The 22,153-nt window shown below is 44.2% G+C and overlaps 1 protein-coding gene across 2 annotated transcripts in view; it reads left to right on the plus strand.

Moving 5' to 3' along the window:
* Positions 1–13,319, plus strand: part of TAF2 (TATA-box binding protein associated factor 2) — a 56,777-nt gene extending 43,458 nt beyond the window's left edge. For both annotated transcript variants that reach the window (XM_035125036.2, XM_035125037.2), the window contains exon 26: positions 11,851–13,319. In XM_035125036.2, coding sequence (XP_034980927.1) covers positions 11,851–12,104 — 254 coding nt within the window. In that variant the 3' untranslated portion in view covers positions 12,105–13,319. The remainder of the gene's footprint in view (positions 1–11,850) is intronic.
* The last annotated feature ends 8,834 nt before the right edge of the window (positions 13,320–22,153 follow it).

Below are 22,153 nucleotides of genomic sequence, written 5' to 3' on the forward strand. Positions count from 1 at the left end.
AGAAGGTGTGAATGGTTGCAATTGCTGCATCCCCAGTATTACCCATTCATCTAATACAACCCAGCTTCATATTCCTACTCTCTGGGAGGTTAGAACATGTGGCAAGGAGCAGAGCTTTGATAGCTGTCTCCTGAGTTAAATGTCCAGCACTGCTTGGATTCAAAGGTGTGTCTTTAATACAAGTATCTTGTTAATTCCATTTCCTAATTTGTCAAGTGACAAAAGGTCACCTTATTCACCTCACCTGAACGATCTGCAAATGAATCAAGTTTTTGTCACAAAGACCCAAAAGTGGCCTCTGGGTTGCTTTCCAGATTTGACAAGTTTCCAGCTATGACTAGTATTTTTCCTGTTCTTAAGCCAGTTTTCTAGCACACTCTTGTTCTGTTTCCATTGGGTTCTTTTTAAAAAAATTAAAAAAATGATTGTTTTATTTTGCTAAGAATACTTAGCACATTTCATTCTGGGAAGTCTTAAACACAGTTTCCTACATCGACAGAGCTTCCTTTATCTCTGATGCTTTGTGGCCACATATTGACTGGCTTTCCCTCAGGCCCTTGTAACATAGTGGACCATTGTAACTTTCAAGCTACGTGCGGCCTCTGCGATTTTTGCTTGAAACTTCTGATCATCTCAAGGTTGCAGAGAGGGCATGGTGTCAGTATCTTAAAAGTTCTTAAGAGATGCATCAGAACCAAAATCCAAAACTGAGGGAAGATTTCCAGACGTACCCAGATGGTTCAGATAAGTGATAGGGTTTTAAAGTTGTGAGTCTTGTGAAAGGGTGTTAGTGATCAGATATTTAAACTATAGTGTAACAGGGCAGCCCATGTAGTCCTTTTTGAAGCCTTACTGATGGAGCTGTATTGCCAGTTTCCACGTTCAGTTCTTATGCTTACAGATACAAATCGGGATGTTACTGTCTTGTAGCGTGAGAGTCGTCCCAACAGATGTGGCAAGAGTCCAGGCAGCATGTGCTCAAGGTGGTTCTTCATGCCTAACAATGCATTTTTTAAATTTTTAAGTGAAGTTGCCTGTGCACTTTGCCCTGTGTTGAATTTTGAATCTGTTACCAGGGTTTATTTTCTGGCTTATCCCAGAGAACCGAGGGCATGTTCTAATATAGCTCATCAATCCTCAAAAAGGGTCATGTGAGGATGGTTTTGCTGGGAATGTGACTTGTTTTTTGGTAGCTGGGTGGGAGGATTTGAAATTTGGTCTCTAGTGGCTAATCCCAGTGACCCGCTGTCCACACTGTGCTAAGTGAGACTTGGCATCTGATCCAGGCTGCGCTCCTATCTTGAGGTGGTGAGTTCCGAAGTTCATTTCAGAGAACGGGCTGCAACACAGATTCTGATTATATCTGGAAGATTCAGAAAACATACTTTTCTATTACAATAAAAAAAAACCCACAACAACAACCATGCAGTACTGGTCATTACCAGTCCGTCCACCCCCCCTTTACGTTTGGTATAGCATTGCACCCACTAGGTAGTCCTAAAAATAGTACATACCGTGTGATGATAATATAATGAGGTTTCCAGCAATGAAACAAGCCTATGAATGTAGTCCATATTTATAGCTCTTCCCTAGCTTTTCGTAATACTGGTTTTGTGCTATTCTTATACACCCTAATGGGGGGTATAAAGTTATAAACAAGAAATTCTGGATAATGGTGCCAGGAAGTTAACAGATGTTTCTTAAGGGACCCTTGTATCAGCAGCTGCACGCTCTGGATCGTTCTGCGTCAAATATGCTGGGATGTTAGTGGGTGCGGTTCAGTATTTGGAGTTCTGGCCAGTATGCATATAAAATCTGCATCAGGCAAGGAAGCTATTTTTAGGATTCGCATGTGCTTTGGATGACCACCAAGCACTGCAAGGCAACTTCTTACCTGTCAAAGCAAACCTATTCTGACTCTCCTTTAAACTTTAAAGACGAGAGTATATTCCAGACTTGCAGAATCTACTTATTTTTTATTTAAGAACCTGAAAGCTCACCAACTGGAGCCATGTGTAAGATAATGGGGTAGGGACAAGCTTGCAGAATTAAGGCACAGCCCAGGGATTTGTTCTCAGTACCAGAACTGAGCTCACACTCCTACTACACCCAGGTCCACATATAGTTTAATTCACCCCAATCAACTTTCTTCATCTCAGCAGCCTAATTTAGAAGGGGGAGTAAAGCTTTTTGTTGATGCTGGTGATAAAAAAAAAAAGCTGATATTTTGAGTCCTTGCTTGTCTCCTGCTAATTACTCAGATCCACTGATAGACCCTGAAATATGTTCTACCCACTTCTGACAACTTCTTCTTTTAAGCCACAGTGTGCTGCTCTTTCCAGAAAGGTTTAGGATTTGAGAACGGTTTTTGAAGACTCTGTGCTGAAGCTTCTGCATTCATAAGATTTTGTGTCACTTATACTGACTGCTTCAGCGCTAGAGGAATACAGAGGCAGCTGGCTGTAGTGTTTATGTCTGAAACGTTGCTTTCTTGCCTAGATAAGATTCTAGCCTATGGGACATATCCAGCCCCACAAGGCTTTTTGTGCTCTGCCGTGCAAACTGTCCTAAGAAAGAAAGCTCCCGCAGGTTCCCCCCAGATCCCCTGCTGCAATGCTGTGATTCATTGGGGTTTGTCCTAGAGTTGTAAGCAACAGCAAAGCTGTATCTGGTGAGCTTTCTGCTGCTTCCATATTATAGAGCAGTTGGGGAGTGCTTGGAAACCTTTTTCTTCCTGTTCTCAGTCTCCTGATAGTAGGTACTGAGGGGACACGGAATCAAGGAGGGCAGAACTTCCCGATTCTTGGGTACTTTTCTACCCAAGTCTTCACTGAAAGAAGACAGCAAAGGGTGTTTTGGGGAGTTTCTAGCACCTTTGACTGGGGAATGGGCAGACTCACAAAACCTTGCGGATCGTGTAAATGATTGTTCTGTGAAAGCTCTCTTTCCCTTCACACTACTGCGATTAGAGCAGAGGGAGCTGCCTCTGTCTCAGTATTTCTGAGAGTGTGGGTTTTTTTTTGTTTGTATGTGTACCCTATCGTCAAACTGATTCATAGGGCTGGGCGAGAGGGAGTTTTTGTGGTTGATCCGGAGTGGGACCAGATAGCCCCCCTGCACCTGCTGTTGATTTTCACAAAGCCATTCTTGCACTTAGTGTGTAAATGGTTTCTCTTGGGAGTTCAGCCCTGAGTTGCAAAAAGGTGTGTGAATACACACACAGAGAGAAAGACATATAATTTAAGGGGAAGGACTGAGTAAAAGGTCAGATGATGACTGAACTTTCCTGACTGTTTTTTAATCAATCTCTTAATTGATTCAGTGTGTAATCCTGATTAATCAGATAGAAGCTGGACCGATAGATACAATTTCACAAGTACTCATTGAAAACTGCCGGTGGCAAACACTAACTTAAAAGAAGGCATTTTCTCTTCTAAGGAGTGCCTCTTATGAAATGATCCCTATTCTGGCACATGTGGACATTACCTAAAAAGAGAACGCATGCTTCTTGCTTCAGAGCTGCTGCTTTTATCCGCATGTAAATAATAATCATCCTTGCAGATAGCTGAAATCAATTGACAAAAAAACCTCAGTTGACCAGCTAAGAGTTGTTTTATCAGGCGATGAGCCTTAGCCTAATAAACAAACAAATACATCATTTCCAAAATGATAGTGGTAAGTGTTTCAACACTTACAAATAAATCTCGTTTTATATCAAATCTTCATTGTGGCTTTAAGAAAGGCTGGGAGGGGTGATCCCTCCCTCTCTTCTTTTTGATCTATGTTAATTCGTTTGCAAGCTGTTTCTGTTCTGTCATCACTTCATGGAAAATGGATACTGTAGCTTCAGGCAAAGAGCCAACAGTAGAGTTCCTAATTCTTATTAATGAAGAAGTTTTTTTACAAGCTTGTAACATTTTTTTTCCTTTACAAGAGAATCCCCGGATTCTTCAAAAAGCAAAGGAAAAAATGCCCCTTGTTGTCTGTCTGTCCATTCTGATGTTGGCCCATTAATTATAACTCTGCCCTAAGCGCAGTAGCTTTGAAGGCATCAGAACAAGCCCTTTTAAAGTCCCTGATGTCATCTGGGCTCTGACTTCTAATATGAAAAGCAGATTTTATTTGCTATTAAATCTTCAAAAACAGTAGGGAGTGTTCCACCCTCTGCCTTGCAGGGATCAAAAGAACCCAAAGGCCAGGCTGTATTCTCATCTTAATTGAGAGCTCTAGCTTTTAGGTCATGTTGCAGATTGTAGGATTGTATGGATTTCATAGCTCATGTTTGAGCACAGTTAACTTGGAAGACTTAACATTATTTAAGAATTTATCCTTTTCATACTTAGGAATTTATCTTTATCCTGGCCTTTGTCCAAGGACACAGGACAGCATACATGGTTTGTGACTCCTCACACCTTCCCATTTATCCCCACAACTGCCTTGTGAGGCAGGCTAGCCTGAGAGTAACTAAAGCACCACCATCTATTGAGCTTTGTAGCTGAGTTGGGGGTTTGAAGACAGGTGTCTCCGATTGAACCCCAAACCCTGTTGATTGCACCAATCTAAATAATACTCTATTGTGCCACCAGTGTGCATGGTGCTGTATGAGTTGTGTTGGTACGTTGAGAGTCCCTGAGGGCGAGGATGTTGCAATCTGAAATGGACAGTAAAGAAACAACAGTGAGAGAGATGTACAGACAAGAGGAAATAATGCGGGCAAATGCCAATCCATGTACAGGAAGGAGCTGTTTTAGGGGGAGTAAACAAATTTGTGCATGACTGAGGGTAAACTGTATGGCAGGTGAACGTCAGACTATTTGCACTTGGCTTCAAACAGTGTTCATTGCAAGGAAACTTAGGAGCCTTGACATGCATGCATGCATGCATGCATGCAAGCAAACACACACACACACACACACACACACACACACACACACACACCATCTACTTCCTGGTGCATTATGATGTCTGAATCCACACTATCTTCAGAATTGATTTATTACTTAGGTTGCTATGGAAAAACATTCCAGTTCTTGCAGTAATGCTAAAATGTGATAGCTTGGTTTGCAGGGTCAGTGTAAGCACCACCAGTAACAGTCTTCAGCCAGCCCCAGAATTAAGGGAAATGGTGGTAAATCATACCTCGGTTTAAGTACGCCTCGGTTGGAGTATTTTCAGTTTAAGTACTCCGCGGACCTGTCTGGAACGGATTAATCCCCTTTCCATTACTTTCACTGCGAAAGTTCGCTTCAGGTTAAGTACGCTTCAGGTTAAGTACAGACTTCCGGAACCAATTGTGTACTTAAACCGAGGTACCACTGTAAATCCTACAGGGTCCCCCTTCTCTGCTTTTATTTTTATTTTTGTGTGTGTAGTGGCTTACAGTGTCGGGTCTATGGGAAGCACTTGGCCTTATCCCCAGGGAGAGCTGTCCCTCTCTGATTCTAAACATCTGTTTCACAGTGAAACTAATAATTACGTTGGCCTCTGAACATCCAAAGCCAGAGGAAGGTGCCAAGTGAATAGGCTAGTATAATGCTTGTTCTCTTCCAAGAAATATTAGTAATCACTTCAAAAGCAAACTCAGAAGGACCTCACCCCTCTGCGGTTGGTTCAGCCAGTTACTGAGAGAACCTGATTCAGTCCCTCGAGCCGTAAGGAGAGCAGAGTACCCTTGGGCATGCACTGCCAGTGCTTTCTCTCCAGAACAATACGAAGGCACACGTTGTGATTAATCACAGAGAATGCTGGGTGATAAAGTGGAACAGTTTATGCATGTTGGGAAGCAGGATGCCAAGGCCCAGGGTTTATAAGCAACCTTGGAAATACATTTGAGGCAGAAAGTGGACTTCCGATGAGGGATTAGAAGCGTAAGGCAATTGGTGCCATCTCTGTCTGTTGGGCATGTTCATGTTTTCTGACAATAGCTGCATCCTCAGTGGGTTAACAGAACTTCAGAAGAAAAGGGGTTGAGCTTTATGGATGGCAAATGCTCACATCCTAGTGAGGCTTTAATACTGATGATTTATGTCTCTTGAGCAGTTCTGGGTTGAAGTGGGCATCAGCTGTGAACCTTCCATCTCGCACATGTCTGTGGTGGAAGGGCTGTAGCTCAGTGGCAGAGCATCTATCTCCTCCGCAGGGCAGAAGGTCCCAGGTTCAATCCATAGCATCTCCAGGTAGGACTGGGATTGTCCCCCATCTGAAACTCTGGAGATCTGCTGCCAGCCAGTGTTGACAGTACTGAGCTAGATGTGCCAATGGTCTGACTCAGAGTAAGGCAGTTCCTATATCTATTTTGCGTTCCGCTCCATGTATTTTTGTAAATTTGTTTTTTTACATGTGGTGTTAATAAGCAGGTGAGAGGAGCAGAAAGGATAAGCCTACCTGCCCCCCGTCCCCCCCATCACTGTTTCAGTTGCTTTCCATCTTGTAGAAATCAGCTCTGTGCAGTGGGGAGCCTTTTGTGCCCATGGAGGCACAAAACATCTGAGCTGGCTGTTTTTCAATCCCTGGAATTAACAAAGAGGGATAATGTTTTAAATAAGTTTATTTTTATTTGCAGCGGATGTGTTTTGTTCCTCTCTTAAACACACACGCATTGTGGCATCATTTAAAATCTGATGCATTCATTAGTGGAAGATTTAAAACCATGGTACCGTGTTTCCCCCTTTTTAAGGCGTAGTCATAATATAAGCCATGGCAGGGTTTTTATGCATTCGCGAAATGTAAGACATACCCCGAAAATAAGACGTACCTTGTTGCTTCCCTTTGGAGCCTCAGAGAGGCTTGAGACCAGATGGGAGGGGGCCGAGGCAGAGCGGTAGCGGGGCAACTGGCGGCGGCGGGAGCCGCACTGCCGGAACGTTGTGGGCAGCATGGCCCGAAGCAGAGCGGCGGCGGGAGGCAGAGCGGCAGCGGAAGCCCTGCTGCCAGAACATTGTGGGCCGCATGGCCGAGGCAGAACGGCAGCGGGGCGACTACGGCGGCGGGAGCTGTGCCGCCGGAACGTTATGGGCCGCATGGCCCGAAGCAGAGCGGCGGTGGGAGGCAGAGCGGCGGCAGAAGCCCTGCTGCTGGAACATTGTGGGCCGCATGGCCCGAGGCAGAGCGGCAGCGGGGCGACTGATGGCGGCGGGAGCTGCGCCGCCGGAACATTGTGGGCGGCATGGTCTGAGGCAGAGCGGCGGCCGGAGGCCCGCTAGCCCTTCCACACGATTCTGGAGGCTTTTCTGCAGCGTAGGTGATGGCCTGCTGTTTCTCTGGGCCGTCAGGCTGCAATTTCACTGAGCCCCTCCAAGCCGCGGCGGCGGCGGCATTGGCAGTTCTTTAGGAACTCGCAGATCTGGATCTCGCAGTTCTTTAGGAACTCGCGGAACCAGATCGGGCAAAACCTGGCGCGCAGCGCAGGCGCGGGACAAGGGGCGCGATCCAGCCTCGGCAGCCCTAGCGACGGCAAGGGGGGAGTTGCGAGCCTGCCGCTGGATGAAGCAGCCCCACCCCACCCCCTGCATAGTCTCCGGAGCCAGATCCCTCGGCAGGATCACTTCCCGCGCCCACTGCTTAAGAGGAGCTGCCGGTGGAGTGCAGGGAGCCTGGAGGGGTGGCGAGGAGGGCAACCTGTCCGTCTGCCCGCATCCCTCTCGTAACTGCTGTATGGTAACTTGGCAAAGAGGTTTCCCACCTCATCGTCCCTGCAGGCAGGCAACCACTTTAGAGGGGAGAAGGGCAAGGGGGAGGGAGTTCGTTAATGTTTGGAGAGTCAGCTCAGGAAGGGGACAAAGGGATGGCTTTAAAAGCGTCGCGAACGGGGAGATATTCAATTTTTTTTCAGCAAGGTGTCCCAATGCAACGGCTTGAGTATCTCCTCTTTTACGTTGCGATCTGCGTCAGTTTTTGCAACCGATAGGGCTCCAGCACCGGCGCCCAGAGCAGATCTATCCATAGACAGTTCTTGCTTCACAAAACCCGTCTTGTAGCACCGTTAAAAAAAAAGACACCCCCTGAAAATAAGACACCGTGTGTTTTTTTGAGGAAAAAAAGTTATAAGACGGTGTCTTAAAAAAGGGGAAACACGGGTAGTAACTGAGAATTTCAGCCCCAGTTTTCAACTCTGAAGCTTACGGTATTGTGTTTCCTCGAGGCAAAAACTGCAAAGCTGCGGACCTGGGGTTCACCTTCCTTTGTAATATGGAAGATGATTGAGAGGTAACATAGAAGTGCTTTGTACAAATTAGCTAGGCTGCAGTCCTAAACTGACTTTCCTGGGAATAAGACCCACTGAACACATTATAAGCTATTTCTGTGAAAAGTTACATGATTGTTTAGCAACTTAAAAAATAAGAGTTTCTTTATGATTGTGGCAACTTGGAGGTCTTAGTTTAAACTTCAGTATATCCCTGGGTTTGCCCGCTCTCTCATATTCCCCATTGTGTTATTTCCTTTTGATAGGCTGCAAAGTTCATTTTGTATTTCTGCATTTGGTTTCTAAAACTTGTGTTTTGAAATGACTCTGAAATCTGGTATGGTTTAGAGTGTGTTAGATGTGTGTACCCAAATCATCAGGGGTGCACTTTTTATGTTCACGCAATGAATTGTGGATGACAGTTTCATAGTTACAACGTAAGCCTGTAATGCAGAAGCTGTAATTATGTGGTCAGAGGCTTGTCTGGGAATAGAACAAGTCAAGAAATCCAGCACATTAAAGAGATGGTAATGCTGAAGAGACAATATAGTTGAGATTCCTAGGGAGACCTTTGCTAAGTTTTTTTTTTTTGTAAAGATTTTTTTTGAAACTCTTCTTAAGATAATACATTAAAAAATCAAATCTAAGAAAAAAGGAAAAGGAAAAAAACAAAGAAAGAGAAAAGAAAATACACAAAGCTCTTTCTCAAAGGTAGATATCAACCCTTGTCTCACACAGAAGTGAATGAACCGTCCCAGCTCTCACCTGGGAGCTTCCCTTCCCTGCCTCTCTCACACAGGTTATTTCATCCATCACCTTCCTGTGCATACCTTCATTGACTCAGAATAGAGAACATCAAAAAACAAAACAAAACAAAAGTAAGAGCAAAATTAATAAAGGAAGAAATAAAAAGAGGAAAGACAAGAAGAAAAAGATAATAAAAAAGGAAAGTAAAAGGTAAAGAGGACTTCAGATTCTCTATGTATACAGTTGTACCTTGGAATTCGAACAGCTTAGTTGCTGAACGTTTTGGCTCCCGAACGATCGAAAACTGGAAGTGATTGTTCCGGGTTTTTGAACATTCTTTTGGAAGCCGAATGTCCAGCGGGGCTTCCACAGCTTCCAATTGGCTGCAGGAGTTTCCTGCAGCCAATCGGAAGCAGTGCCTTGGAAGTTGAACATTTTGGAATTTGAACGGACTTCTGGAACGGATTCCGTTCGACTTCCAAGGTACGTCTGTATAAGGATTCAGAGTGTTCACTCCAGGATGGTATCCAGCTGTTCCTTGATCTGCTTGGCAATGTTTTCCCAATCTTTGACCCCAGACATCTCAAGTCCCTTCATTTTCCTTTCCACACAAAAAGTCTAAAAGGGGACTCTCCAGTTACTGTTACTGCTAAACGTCAAGAATAGTTTTCCTCCAATCCAAAATCCCAACATCCATTATTTTTTGTTTCGTTTGAAGCAGCTATACCCCATCCTTTACCCCAGAAGACTCCCAGAGCAGCTTATAAAAATCGGAAGTAAGACAGCTCCTGCCCTAAAACAGGTTCCACACATGGGGTGCCACCACAGAGAGAGCCATCATTTCTACTATCCATGGAAGGAAAATAGTTAGGAACCTCAAAAGCTGTAGCAGATGTGTCTGTGGTTGGGAGCTGAATGAGGTCCTCATGTTTTCCTTCCCTGGGGTGCACAGGGAAGGTAAAGGGGTATTTGGAGCAGTTGCTCTTAATAACTTTGCAGAATTGTGACCTGAAGTTCAAGGCAGGGGTGGCGAGCCTGCAGGCCGGATCCAACCTGCAGATTGTGCTCCTCTCACCTTGGAAAAGTAGTGTCTCGTTTCCCTTTGTTTCCTGAGCTTCTCTGAGCAGTTCCTCCTGTTTTCTGAGTTTTTCTTACAATGGTGGGATGCCAGAGGGAGAAGAGGCATTTTTTTGAAGATTAAAAAGAGGGCTTTTCTCTCCATTTTTTGCACCCCTTGGCAGTGCAAGAAATATCTCCTAACACAACCATTGGGGGGGGGGGAGAGGATGGGACAAAAGTAGTTGTTGAGTGGACAGCCACCCACCCCATTCCTTTGCTGATTGTCAGAAGAGGAAGTATCCACCTGAATGTGTGGAAACTATGGTTTGCGTGTGTGCAATGCATTCGTGGTATGTATGTGTGTGATTTGAATGCGTTGAGCGTGTGTACATGCGTGAGTTACTTGAGTATACTTTGCCTACACCTGTGCCTGGCAAGTGGCCTCCAAATGGTTGGCCAACTCTCAGTGTGGCCCTCAGACTGAAAAAGCTTGGCCACCTCTGGTTTAGGGAGGTCCTCTTTGGGTTAAGCAAACACTTTCTTAACTTGGATTAGACACTCAGAAAGTTTGTACATAATCACCAGCATGCACTGTTGCTGTAAAAGAAAAGAGCTGGTGTATTGCATTAGTCCAGGGTCAAGAGGACAAATGATATTTGTGTTGGAGGCATAAATGAAGATACTGAACTCATGTGGGGAAGAAGGATCAACTACTAAGCTGCACAGGCTGGGGGCAAATTTTAGAACAGTAGATCCCTGCAATCTTTTGTATGACTCCAGTTTATCTCAGTGAGAGATAAGTTATCTTCTGGTGTGTGGGATTTAGGCCACAATCGATTTGTTCTAGAGTAGTCCCAACGATATCGTCCAAAGACTGTGACCTTCATGGATGTAGTTTCAGCGCCTTCCTGTGTCCCATCTTTCTGCCCCCTCCCCTCTTTTTCTTCCAAAATAATTATTGGCCCCATTTAGAGAGGGAACTATTGCAACCCATTTTCCTGTTTAACATGTTGCAGTTCTCAACAGTGGAAATAAATTTTCTTTCCCCCCCTCAATGCAACGCCCTGCGCACCAAATCTTGAATGATGTTTAAGTTTCTTTTTCCATTCAGACTGTTGTTCAAAAGCCACTGCTCCAGGCTCTCTCTGTATATTCAGACGCTGTGTGGGTGCTTTGACTATAGTTACTTGGATAATCTTTGGCTCAGAGAGTTGGTGTGAGACAGTAAACAGGATGTTGGACTCTGGAAGATTCAGGCTCTTGCCGACCTCAGGTTCCCATCTGTAAAAAAAGGGGGGTATATTTTTCCAAATAAACCAAATAAACCAGTTTACCTACCTTTTCTTCAGCGACTGATTTCTCTAGCCCAGTAACGTGTACTTTTGGGCTGATAGCAATTATTCAGGTTATGAGTCAGAGGTGCTTATCAGCCTTGCTTTCGAAAGTCCTTCATACTCAAGATGATATAGATTAGGCCTGATATCATCCACGTCCAACTGTATGCACTCTGTTGACAAGCGATAGGCCCACCCCCATGCTACTTATTTATCTTGAATTGTCTAAGGTTGGCAAAGGCTTCTTGAGAATCAGTTCTAGCATTTAGAAAGCTACATGGACAGTCATATGATGTGATTTCAAAGCGACCCTTATGATTTCAGAGATGCTGTAGCATCTCTTGCAAAAACGTTCTCAAACATTTTGCCATCTCGAAAGCACCACAAATAAAGAAGCTTGCAGTGGGAAAACCTGCAAAGCTTGGATATAATAATGCACGTGGTCCCCCAGAGCCTCAGAACGGCAAATTCTCTGTGCTGTGTTGTGTTGTGTTGTTCTACAATGGAACGTCTGCCTTTCTGTTTCAGGCAAAGAACAGTCAACGCAAGAGCTAAGCATGTTGCCGATTCCTGTGCCTACGCTGCCCGGTTTTACAAAAGAGTCCAGCTCTTCCAAGCACAGCGAGCACCACCACCACCACAAGAAGAAGAAGAAGAAGCACAAGCACAAACACAAGCACAAGCACAAGCACGACACCAAAGAGAAAGAGAAAGAGCCTTTCACCTTCTCCAACAGCCCTGCCAGCGGACGTTCCATTCGCTCGCCATCCCTGTCAGACTGAAGCAAGCTACTCCAGAGTTGATAGAGCATATGGAAGCAGTGCGCAGGCTACCGTTGCTTTATGGTTAAGCGCATGTCACTGCAGTGGCTCAGAGCAGGCATGTTCAGATCGAAATCCCGTGGTATCTGTTGTCCAACCGGAACCATGCGTGAACCCCGTGATCGTTCACCATGCACCTACCTTACAATACCTTTGCAAAGAGAGAAGCAACTCATTTCAGATGCAAATGTCGCCTATCCACAGCCTGGCAGTGGCTGTCCATGTATCTTGCCAGAACGAACTATATTTTAAACGTTTGATAGCTGTCGTGAAGTGTGTGTTAAACATAAGCTGACTGCCAAACTCGGAAAAGCTGGGGTTCACTGTACAGTGTTCTGTAACATAATGTAAGACTTCCTGAGGCTTTTGTACAATCTCTCTTCCACATATTTAACCATTGCAGTTGTCGCTCTGTGTGGTTTTTTTTAAAGCCTAGAATGTTGCATACTCAGTTAAAAGCTTCATTTTTTTTATTTTAAGATGTCTGGCATTTTTAAAACACGTTTGAGCAGAACATTCAGCAATCCTTTTCCTTAACTGTTCTTCGCAAGGGGAAAATGCCACTGTACACATGTCACTGTGCCCTTGAATCAGAATCAGAATTGTGTATAATGAAGTTTGTGCAAAAGCAAATCCTTAAAAAGTGGGAAAGGATACTTTCCCCCATAGACTCTCAATTAGAAACACTCCTCGGGGTGAAATAGTTGTTGCAAAACTTCCTGAACTCTTCTGATTTCTAGTAAATTTGTTTAGAAACTCTGATTTTTTTTAAAAAAAGTATTTTTAAATGTACAGTGAGTGAACTCAAACATGAAACTGTGACAGGCTGCTTTATTACATAAAACAATAATATTCAAGTATTTCATTGCTGAGCTTAATTATGTGAAATGGGACTGCTTTTTAAAATCATTTTTATTTAATTTCTATGTTTTGTTGGTGCTTCCCTTCTTCCCACAGTTTCCTATAATATTTTGAATTGTTTCCCTATCAGTCTTTAGGTTAAGATTCCTTTAAAAAGACAACAACAGATTGTGTGCATAGATACTTTTAGTTATATAGCTTATTGATAGTGGAAAGAGACAATTCTGATCCGTGAGAAGATACTTAATGAGAGGGACCCAATAAGGTTTTTTTTAAGAGAAGGTAATTAGTTAATAAAAATGCTTTTATACAATCTGCTGTTGAGTATTCTTCCTGTGAAAATTGGGGGGGGGCAGAGGGGGCTCACAACCACCTCAGTGAAGACTGAGCATGCTCAGTGAGCATAATATGTTGTTGGGGACCAAATGGGAGAGGGGAAGAGCTGGCTTCTTGAACAGAAGCACTGCAAACTGCATGATTTTGTTACAGGGCCCCACTAAATGAAACCTAAAAAGGGAAGGTCATCTTCCATCCCAGCCTGCTCTGGAGGGTAGGACTCGAACCATTGGCTTCAAGTCACAAGAAAGGAGATTCTGACTAAACGTTCCGAAAACTTTCTGACAGTAAGAGCAGTGGAACAGACTCCTATGAGAAGAGGTGAACTCTCCTTCATTGGAAGTTTTTGAGCAGAGGTTGGATGGCCATCTGTCCAGGATGCTTGTGATCCGGAGGGCACAATGTAGGCTACCACGATATAATGCTTGGGCAGGCTCATATGACGGAATGGAGGCAGCCCTGGTCTAAAGCTGTTTAGCACTTTTAAAAGCTTCGGAACGACCTCGGAAACAAACTGGAAACTGCAAATGTAGTCCAGACAGACCTTTGTCCTGGAGACATTTATTACAGTTAAATGCGCTTATGATTTATTGCTCCCTATATCTTAGTAGTTCCTTTTTTCCGAATGGACTGTAGTCTCAGTCTCTCTCTCTCGGCATGTTTATTTGCTTCTCTGGGAGTCCCTAAGCCAAACTGTGTTAGAGTGACAACCAAAAACCCCTTCACCCGTCTTATTTATTGTTTTGCATTCTTCAGTGTGTGTGGTTCGGATTAAGCAGAACAAAAGACTCCCTAATGCTGTAGCCTTCTGTCAAGCAAGTCCCCATGAGGAAAGGTTACAATATCCAGCTTTAGTAAGAGAGAATGTTGCAGAGGTGAAAAATGTTTTGCACAGTGCGGAGAAAGAGAAGTTCTTTTCCTTCTATCATATTACAAAACCTCAATGACTCCATCTAATGAAGGTGAATAATGGGAAATTCAGGACGGACACATTCTTTACATGACATGTACTACCACCATACACACACACATGTCATACACACTCTCATGATAATCTGAATATTAATATAATACAATGCAGCACCTCTTATTATATAAAGCTTTACATTTTCTTGCACTATCTTTTTTTAAATTCAGCTGCAATATTAACCAATCATTTGATTTACAATATTTTCAAGAGAAATTGTACTTAAGCAATTCAAAGAGAATGCAACCTTCATCCAAAAACTTCCCTGAATATACAGAACAAAGATGTCCTCTCTTTTCAATGACCCCATTTGCCCATTATATTAAGCTATGGTCAGAAACAATCCATGGCATACAGAATGGGTGGTGTACTAGGGCATGCAAGCTGTAGAGCTGGGAGGAAACAAGCCACATCACTGGTTTAGTATTATCCTGAACCCAGTACTTCTAACTTGTTTCTCCCAAACAAAACCATTAGCAATAAGCCAATACCCAAAGAATGAAGAAACACAATTAGGGTTGCCAGACTCAATAGAGGACAGGACTCCTGTGCCTTTAATTGCCCTGCTCTCTTTTGAGTCTGGAAACCTTAGAGAGAAACCAGCAGACCCTTTGCTTGGAAATTAAACAAAGGGTCTGCTGTTTTCTCTTTAAGGTTTCCAGACTCAAAAGAGAGCAGGGCAATTAAAGGCACAGAAGTCCCGTCCTCTATTGAGTCTGGGAACCCTAAACACAACCCATGAGCATTGGTTCTCGTGTAAATGTAAGCCAGCACTGTGGTTGCTTTCTTCCTGCCTCAGCAAAGGAAGAAACAGGCCAGGAGCATTTTAGCAGCACATAGTAGCACACTGCTTATAAACATTGGTTTCCTGTACTATCTTAATGCAAAACATTTAACATTAGTTGTATTTCATATCTTCAAATACGTACGTTGGTTGTCACCTGCATTTTCAGCTGAATTTGGGGGAATCACTGGAAGCATCAGTTGTGTTGAGCTATTTCAATTGCTTTTGTTTCATTTGCTCACTTCAAACAGCTGAAAGTCCGTAAATTTTGATAATGAAACCTGGCTTGCAATGGGGGTTGAATGATTTCGATTGATATTTAACATACGCGTACAATTGCAATCTACACGTCGCCTTTAAAAACCTCAGTATCAAATATTTAAATTTCTGCTAATAAACGCCACCAAAGTATTTGCTGCCATGGGTTCAGATATACAGTATTCATGGAAGATAAGGTTATAAAATGGACATACGCAGGACATTTTACAAGAGGTGATGCAGACAGATGGAATAAAGCTGTCGGTATGGAGAGCCTGCGACTTCAAAAGACCAAGGGGACAACCACCCATCGCATGATGGGTGGACGATTCAAAACTTACAGCAGAGCTTATGTGAATGCAAGAAGCAAACATCATAGAAAGATGGAGAAAACTTGAAGAGGCGTATAATATATGGCAGGCATCCCCAAACTTCGGCCCTCCAGGTGTTTTGGACTACAATTCCCATCGTCCCTGACCACTGGTCCTGTTAGCTAGGGATCATGGGAGTTGTAGGCCAAAACATCTGGAGGGCCGCAGTTTGGGGATGCCTGATATATGGTATATCCAAACAGGGATAGTTACAGGTAGGTAGCCGTGTTGGTCTGAGTCGAAGCAAAATAAGAAAATTCCTTCAGTAGCACCTTAAAGACCAACTAAGTTTATATTTTGGTATGAGCTTTCGTGTGCATGCACACTTCTTCAGATACCAATTATTTAAATTATTCTTCAGATACCAATTATTTAAACAGGGATGTGGGACACTGCAGAAGGAGAGGAAAAGGAGGAGGAGGAGGATTAATAAGAAGGCCATAAATGTCTACTACTTATGGTGCCTATGTACTCCCCTCCAGTATCCTAGGCACTATGTTCATCTGAGCATCAGAACAGCACTGTGTACACAGTGCTTTTTTGTTTTAGGGGGGAAAAACAGTACTGGTACTCCCCATGAAGCTTTTACAGTAAGCGCCACATATTTAACATTCAGAAGAAAAAGAAAAAGTGCCGGTACTCTGTACCTTTGAGTGCCCCCAGGAAAAAGAAGCACTGGGGTGAACAACTTGCATGCCTCTAAGTGAGCAACTGGGAAACTTTCACAATACATTTCGGTCTTATTTCTTCTTTCCACCTCTAAACATTTGATGAAGCATTTAGACAATATGCAGCAGGAAACATTTGGCAAAATAATTTAGAAGATGGAAAAGCAGAGGGATTTTTTGTAATGGCACTCCCTTTTTTCTAAGAGTTTCTGACATATCTATCTCTATCTCTATCTATCTCTATCTCTATCTCTATCATCTCTATCTCTATCTATCTATCTATCTATCTATCTATCTATCTATCTATCTATCTATCTATCTATCTATCTATCGGTAAAGGTAAAGGGACCCCTGACCATTAGGTCCAGTCGTGACCGACTCGGGTTGCGCGCTCATCTCGCATTATTGGCCGAGGGAGCCGGCATACAGCTTCCAGGTCATGTGGCCAGCATGACAAAGCCACTTCTGGCAAACCAGAGCAGCACATGGAAACGCCGTTTACCTTCCCGCTGTAGCGGTTCCTATTTATCTACTTGCATTTTGACATGCTTTCGAACTGCTAGGTCGGCAGGAGCTGGGACCAAGCAACGGGAGCTCACCCTGTCACAGGGATTTGAACCGCCGACCTTCTGATCAGCAAGCCCTAGGCTCAGTGGTTTAACCACAGCGCCACCTGGGTCCCTGCATATATATATATGGAGGCAAAAAAATGTTTGCTGATGTATGAAGTTTTCCCGTTCATCCTAATGCTACCCTTTGAGCTGTTCCTCCTGTTCCGGGTCCCTTTCCTGATAAACAATGTGGGAAACAAATTGCTGCGTATTTTGGACCCTAGCTGACAGAGCAATAATGTCACGGGTAGAAAAGGAGCCAACAAGTGAAACTCCTTTCGTTCACTCGAGGCAACACTTTCTGTGGACTTTGCAGTGCAACGACAACCCCCATGATAAGAACTTCACAAGGCTTCACATTTATTTTATTTCATTTTGGAGTTCATCTCTCAACACCAACTCTGAGCCTGCTAACCCCTACCCCTAAAAAGTCACCCTTTGCAGCGTTCACACATCACAAACACTATCTATAACAAACACGCCGCAAGGTGCAAATTCATTCCCTCTGTTTCTAATGCTCAGGCTGTGAGTGCAGAATGGGGCCATGGTTCGATGGCAGAGCATCTGCTTTGCATGCAGAAGGCACAAAGTTCAATCCGCAACATCTCCAGGTAGGGAGACCCCTGCCCTGAAGTCCTGGACAACCACTGCACGTCAGTGCAGACGATATGGGGCTACATGGACCAAGAGTCTGACTCGGTATAAGGAAGTTTCCCAAGTGGCGATGGTCATGTAGCCAAAACAGAACCATTCATGCGCAAGGAGGAGATATCAGCAGGCTTGGTGGGAACCCTAATTCTTATTTTTTGCAGAAACACACACAAAATGGTCCTATCCTCTCAGCAGTGGCGGACTTGGGCACTATGGCGCCCTGCGCAATGCCAAAATTTTGTCTCCCACCCCAAGCCCTCATGCTGCTTTCCCAAAGGTGGAAGGAGGTGCCCAGCTTTGGGAAGGATGCACAAGGGTTATGGCTGGGTCCTAGAGCCAAATCTGGAAAAATGCTAACCAGGTTTGGGGAAGGAGGCAGGACTTTCTCAGAGCCTCACACTTCCTTCCCAAAGCATGCACACCCACTCGCACAACCCTAAATCTCCCCCTGCTCTTAGCCACATGCCATTTTTGTGTTAACATTGTGCCCAATTGGGAAACCGCATCTAAACGTGCATGGAAATTGCTGATATGGTCTTTAGCCCATGCTGTGTCCGTTTTGGCCCTGAGAGATTCTATGTCGCTAGGCCACCTGGAAGATTTGTTCTCCAGTCCAGCATCCTTGGGGTTAGTTGCTGGGAACTTTGCCCGTGGCCAAATCTAGTGGCAACTTTACAGTTGAGGGCAATCTCTGCCCTGCCCTGCCCTGAGGACTGTTAGTAATCTTATTTTTAAAACGCGGCTGACTTCCCTCAGAATATTTACCTCAGGACAACTCCTGCGAATTTGCCTTGAAGTGGAATTTTGGTCTCCACTCTAGTTTCGATGGTTACCCATCCCAAACAGCGCTCTCACGCTCTCTTTATTTTTTTTAAAGAGAACAAAAAATAATAATATTCCTAACTCTCCAGGAGCTGAGCACCGCATACAACTTGACAAAGAGACAGGGGTGGGATTTAAAAGGAGTAATAAAATAAACTGAGGAGACACATATGCTGAGAGGAAGGAAGCCCGCCAGGTTCTTTGTGACTTCACTTGCTAGGAAAGTGTTTGGGAACCTTTTGTGCCACTCATCTGACCCTTGAGGTGTTGTCAGAGCAAGCGTACTAATTCCTGTTTTGTATCATAGTGGAGAGAGGATGATGAGAAAGAGCAGGCAAGTTTACTTTTACCGTGACTAGGTGTGCAAATGCTCATGAAAGCCCTCGCATGTTTGTTTTCACCGAGTCTAAGAAAGTTTGCCATCTCCCTTCCAGTGTGGTGTAGTGGTTAAGAGCGGTAGACTCATAATCTGGCTTCCTCCACATGCAGCTGCTGGGTGACCTTGGACTAGTCACACTTCTCTGAAGTCTCTCAGCCCCACTCACCTCACAGAGTGTTTGTTGTGGGCGAGGAAGGGAAAGGAGAATGTTAGCTGCTTTGAGACTCCTTCGGGGAGTGATAAAGCAGGATATCAAATCCAAACTCCTCCTCCTCCTCCTCCTCCTCCTCCTCCTCCTCCTCCTCCTCCTTCCATTGCATTTCCACTGCGTCTAGAATATTAAATTCAGTAAGCCCACAACTTAAGCACATTTGACTTGTGTGCATTCAACTTTACATGCATGGCAAAAAAGAGAAAAACAATAGAAAGGGGTGGGGATTCTGGGAGCAATGACTTTGGCAACCCCACCTGCCCTTGAACGCAATTTTGGCTTTAGATGCAATCCCCATAAGTTGCAGGCTTACTGTAACCTGCAACTTCTGTTTCATAGCACAGCACATATCATATATTTAAAGTGCATGACTTGCCCCCAAAGAATGCTGGGTGGGGGTGGGGATTGTTAAGGGTGCTGGGATTTGTAGCTTTGTGAGGAGCGTACTACAGTTCCCAGGTGTCTCCAGGGAAAGCAGTGTGTTTTAAATGTGTGCTGTGTATAAAGCAATCCAAGTTTAAAATGTGCATATGTTTTCATTGAAATTATGCTAGGACATCATTAAAAAAAATTACCAGTCATTTCTTTGCCTTAAGGGAACATTGGTAATTGTAAAAGAAAGAAAGTTGGGTAATGCTTTTATTAGGACCAACCAAAAAGTCGCAAAAATGTGGCGAGCTTTCAGGGTCTCCAGAACTCTTCTTCAGGCAAAGATGTTTCACAAAGCAGGAGGTAGCTGAATGAGGGGGGGGGGCAGCAAAAAAGTAGAAAAATTAGGGTGGTTGTTAAAGCCACTAGGTCTAAGATGGAAATTGCAGTTGAAAGCTCACATCCATACCAGATATTTAAAGCACTCTTATGTCACTTTAATAGATCTGATCTCCACCCCCTCCAACATTCTGGGAACCATAGTTTCTTAAGGGTGCTAAGAGACTCTTAACAAACAACAGTTCCCAGGATTCTTTGCACAAAAGTATGACTGTGAAAGTGGCCTTACTTGGAATAGTATTTGCTGGTTTGGAGGAGGGGACCACTTGCACTCTCCAATGGAAGCAAGTTTATTTACGCCAGTGTTCCTCAACCTTATGCTCCCACGTATTGTGCGGATGTGACCCACATCTGTGCCAGCAGAGACCCAGTTTCTGAGATACCAGGTTAGTCTAGGCTGTCCACTGTCACATAACCTAAATAAGAAGGAAACCAGTGGCGATAAGAAGAAGGAGAGGGCAATTCATGATTAAAACGTTCCAATGAAAGCAAGAGAAATTCCTCTGTGGATGTGTCCACTTCACCTTGGGCCTATTCAACCAACCTTCGCCAACAGAAGTCTAGTCATGTGGCTACATCTCGGCTCTATATTTCCTTTGTTTTCCCCTCAGCTGTTCTAGGACATGGAAAGATGGCAATTACTGTTGTCACACAGCAGTTACAAATGTTCCCTTAATGCTGGCTTCACCGCTCCCGATAACACGCAACCTTGGAGTTTGTGACGTGGCTGTTTTGGCACCGTTCTCCATGCGAAAGCTCAAGTTGACTGTTTTGTTTACAGGATCCCCTAGCTACGGTTCTGAGGCAAGGAAGGGCATTATCTCCTTCAGGAAACTTGTACACAATGTCCAAGAAGGAGAATTTGTGGCAAAGCGTGGTCTTGTGTTTGCTCAAGCCTGCAACTGATTGCGAATTGCTGGGGGGGATGGACGGACGACAAATGGGGACGGGTGGGGTGGGTGCTGGGTGGGGGTGGCGGCAGTGCTTGGAAAGGTGCCACCGAGCTAAAGGTTTTGGCTTAGCATTGGAGATAAGAGTTGATGTTTTGACTGGAAGGCCCCCTTCTGAATCTAGGGGTATAATATGAATTAGTGGATGAGAGCGGGGAAAGATTAGATAAAAGTAGAATTGGATTTGGATGCATTGAGCATCCCGGAGCTTATCAGATGCCAGTAGTATTCCACTCTCTCAGAGATGCTCTGGAGTCGGGACTGACGCTGTCTCTTCTGACCTGCTCCCTGACCTAGAACATTGAGGGTGAAACTCTGTACAATACAAGGCACACCAAGCTCCAGGATGCCTTGGCCGATTCCCAGATTGCTCCCATTTATTGATTTGCAGCATTTGTGGACTGCCTCAAAGTGTAAGGTTCCCTTAGCAGCTTAAAATAAACAAAGTAAAGCAATTTATACCTGGTATGAATGTAAGAAGAGCGCTGCTGAATTCGGCCAAAGCGCCATCTGTTCCAGCATCCTGTTCTCACAGTGGGCAACCAGCAGATGCCCGTAGGCACAGGCAGCACGCTCATCTTTGTGCTTTATTTTAAATTTCGAAAGTTGTTTGGAGACTCCTGTGCTGTCAAGTGACTTAAAAAAAGAAAGAATAACAACAATAGCAATCTATATACAGGCAACACCCCCTTAACATGGGGTTTACATTCCCAGGCACCACACATTTAAGCGAAATTTTGTATATTGGGAACACCATTGAAAAATAATAATAATAATAATAATAAATTTTTTATTTGTACCCCGCCCATCTGGCTGAGTCTCCCCAGCCACTCTGGGCGGCTTCCAGTCGAATATCACAACAATACAGCAATAGCACAATTACAAAAGTCACAAACAATACATAAACCACATCAGAAAATACACAACCGAATAGAAAACAATTTCAACATAATCTAAAACTAAGAATACATCCTTAATACAGTTTAAATAACATAGGTAAAAAAATAACAGGAATTTAAACAAAACAAAACAAAATGGAGCCCTCTCTGCCCAGCAGCAGCGGCGGCAACAGTCCTTTATAAAGCCCTTCAGGCCCCGCCCTGGGCCAGGTGGTGAGTGGCAGGACCGGGGCCTTCAGGCGCTGAGCAGGGAGGGAGCTTGCAAACACCCTCTAAACCTCTGGGAACCCTTGAAAAACCAGCAGCACTTACAAGATCCGCGCACAATCACTCTCTCCAAATCTCCTTGCTCAAAATCCAACTCTTCATTGGCCTCAAAGGTCAATGCAAGGGCTCCTGGGACTGCACTTGCAAAGGCTCATGGGATCGCTAGACACTGTTTTCGTGCCATTTATTGTCATTTCCACACGCTTT

This window comes from Zootoca vivipara, chromosome 8 (genome assembly GCF_963506605.1).
Source record: "Zootoca vivipara chromosome 8, rZooViv1.1, whole genome shotgun sequence".
Taxonomy (NCBI): Eukaryota; Metazoa; Chordata; class Lepidosauria; order Squamata; family Lacertidae; genus Zootoca; species Zootoca vivipara.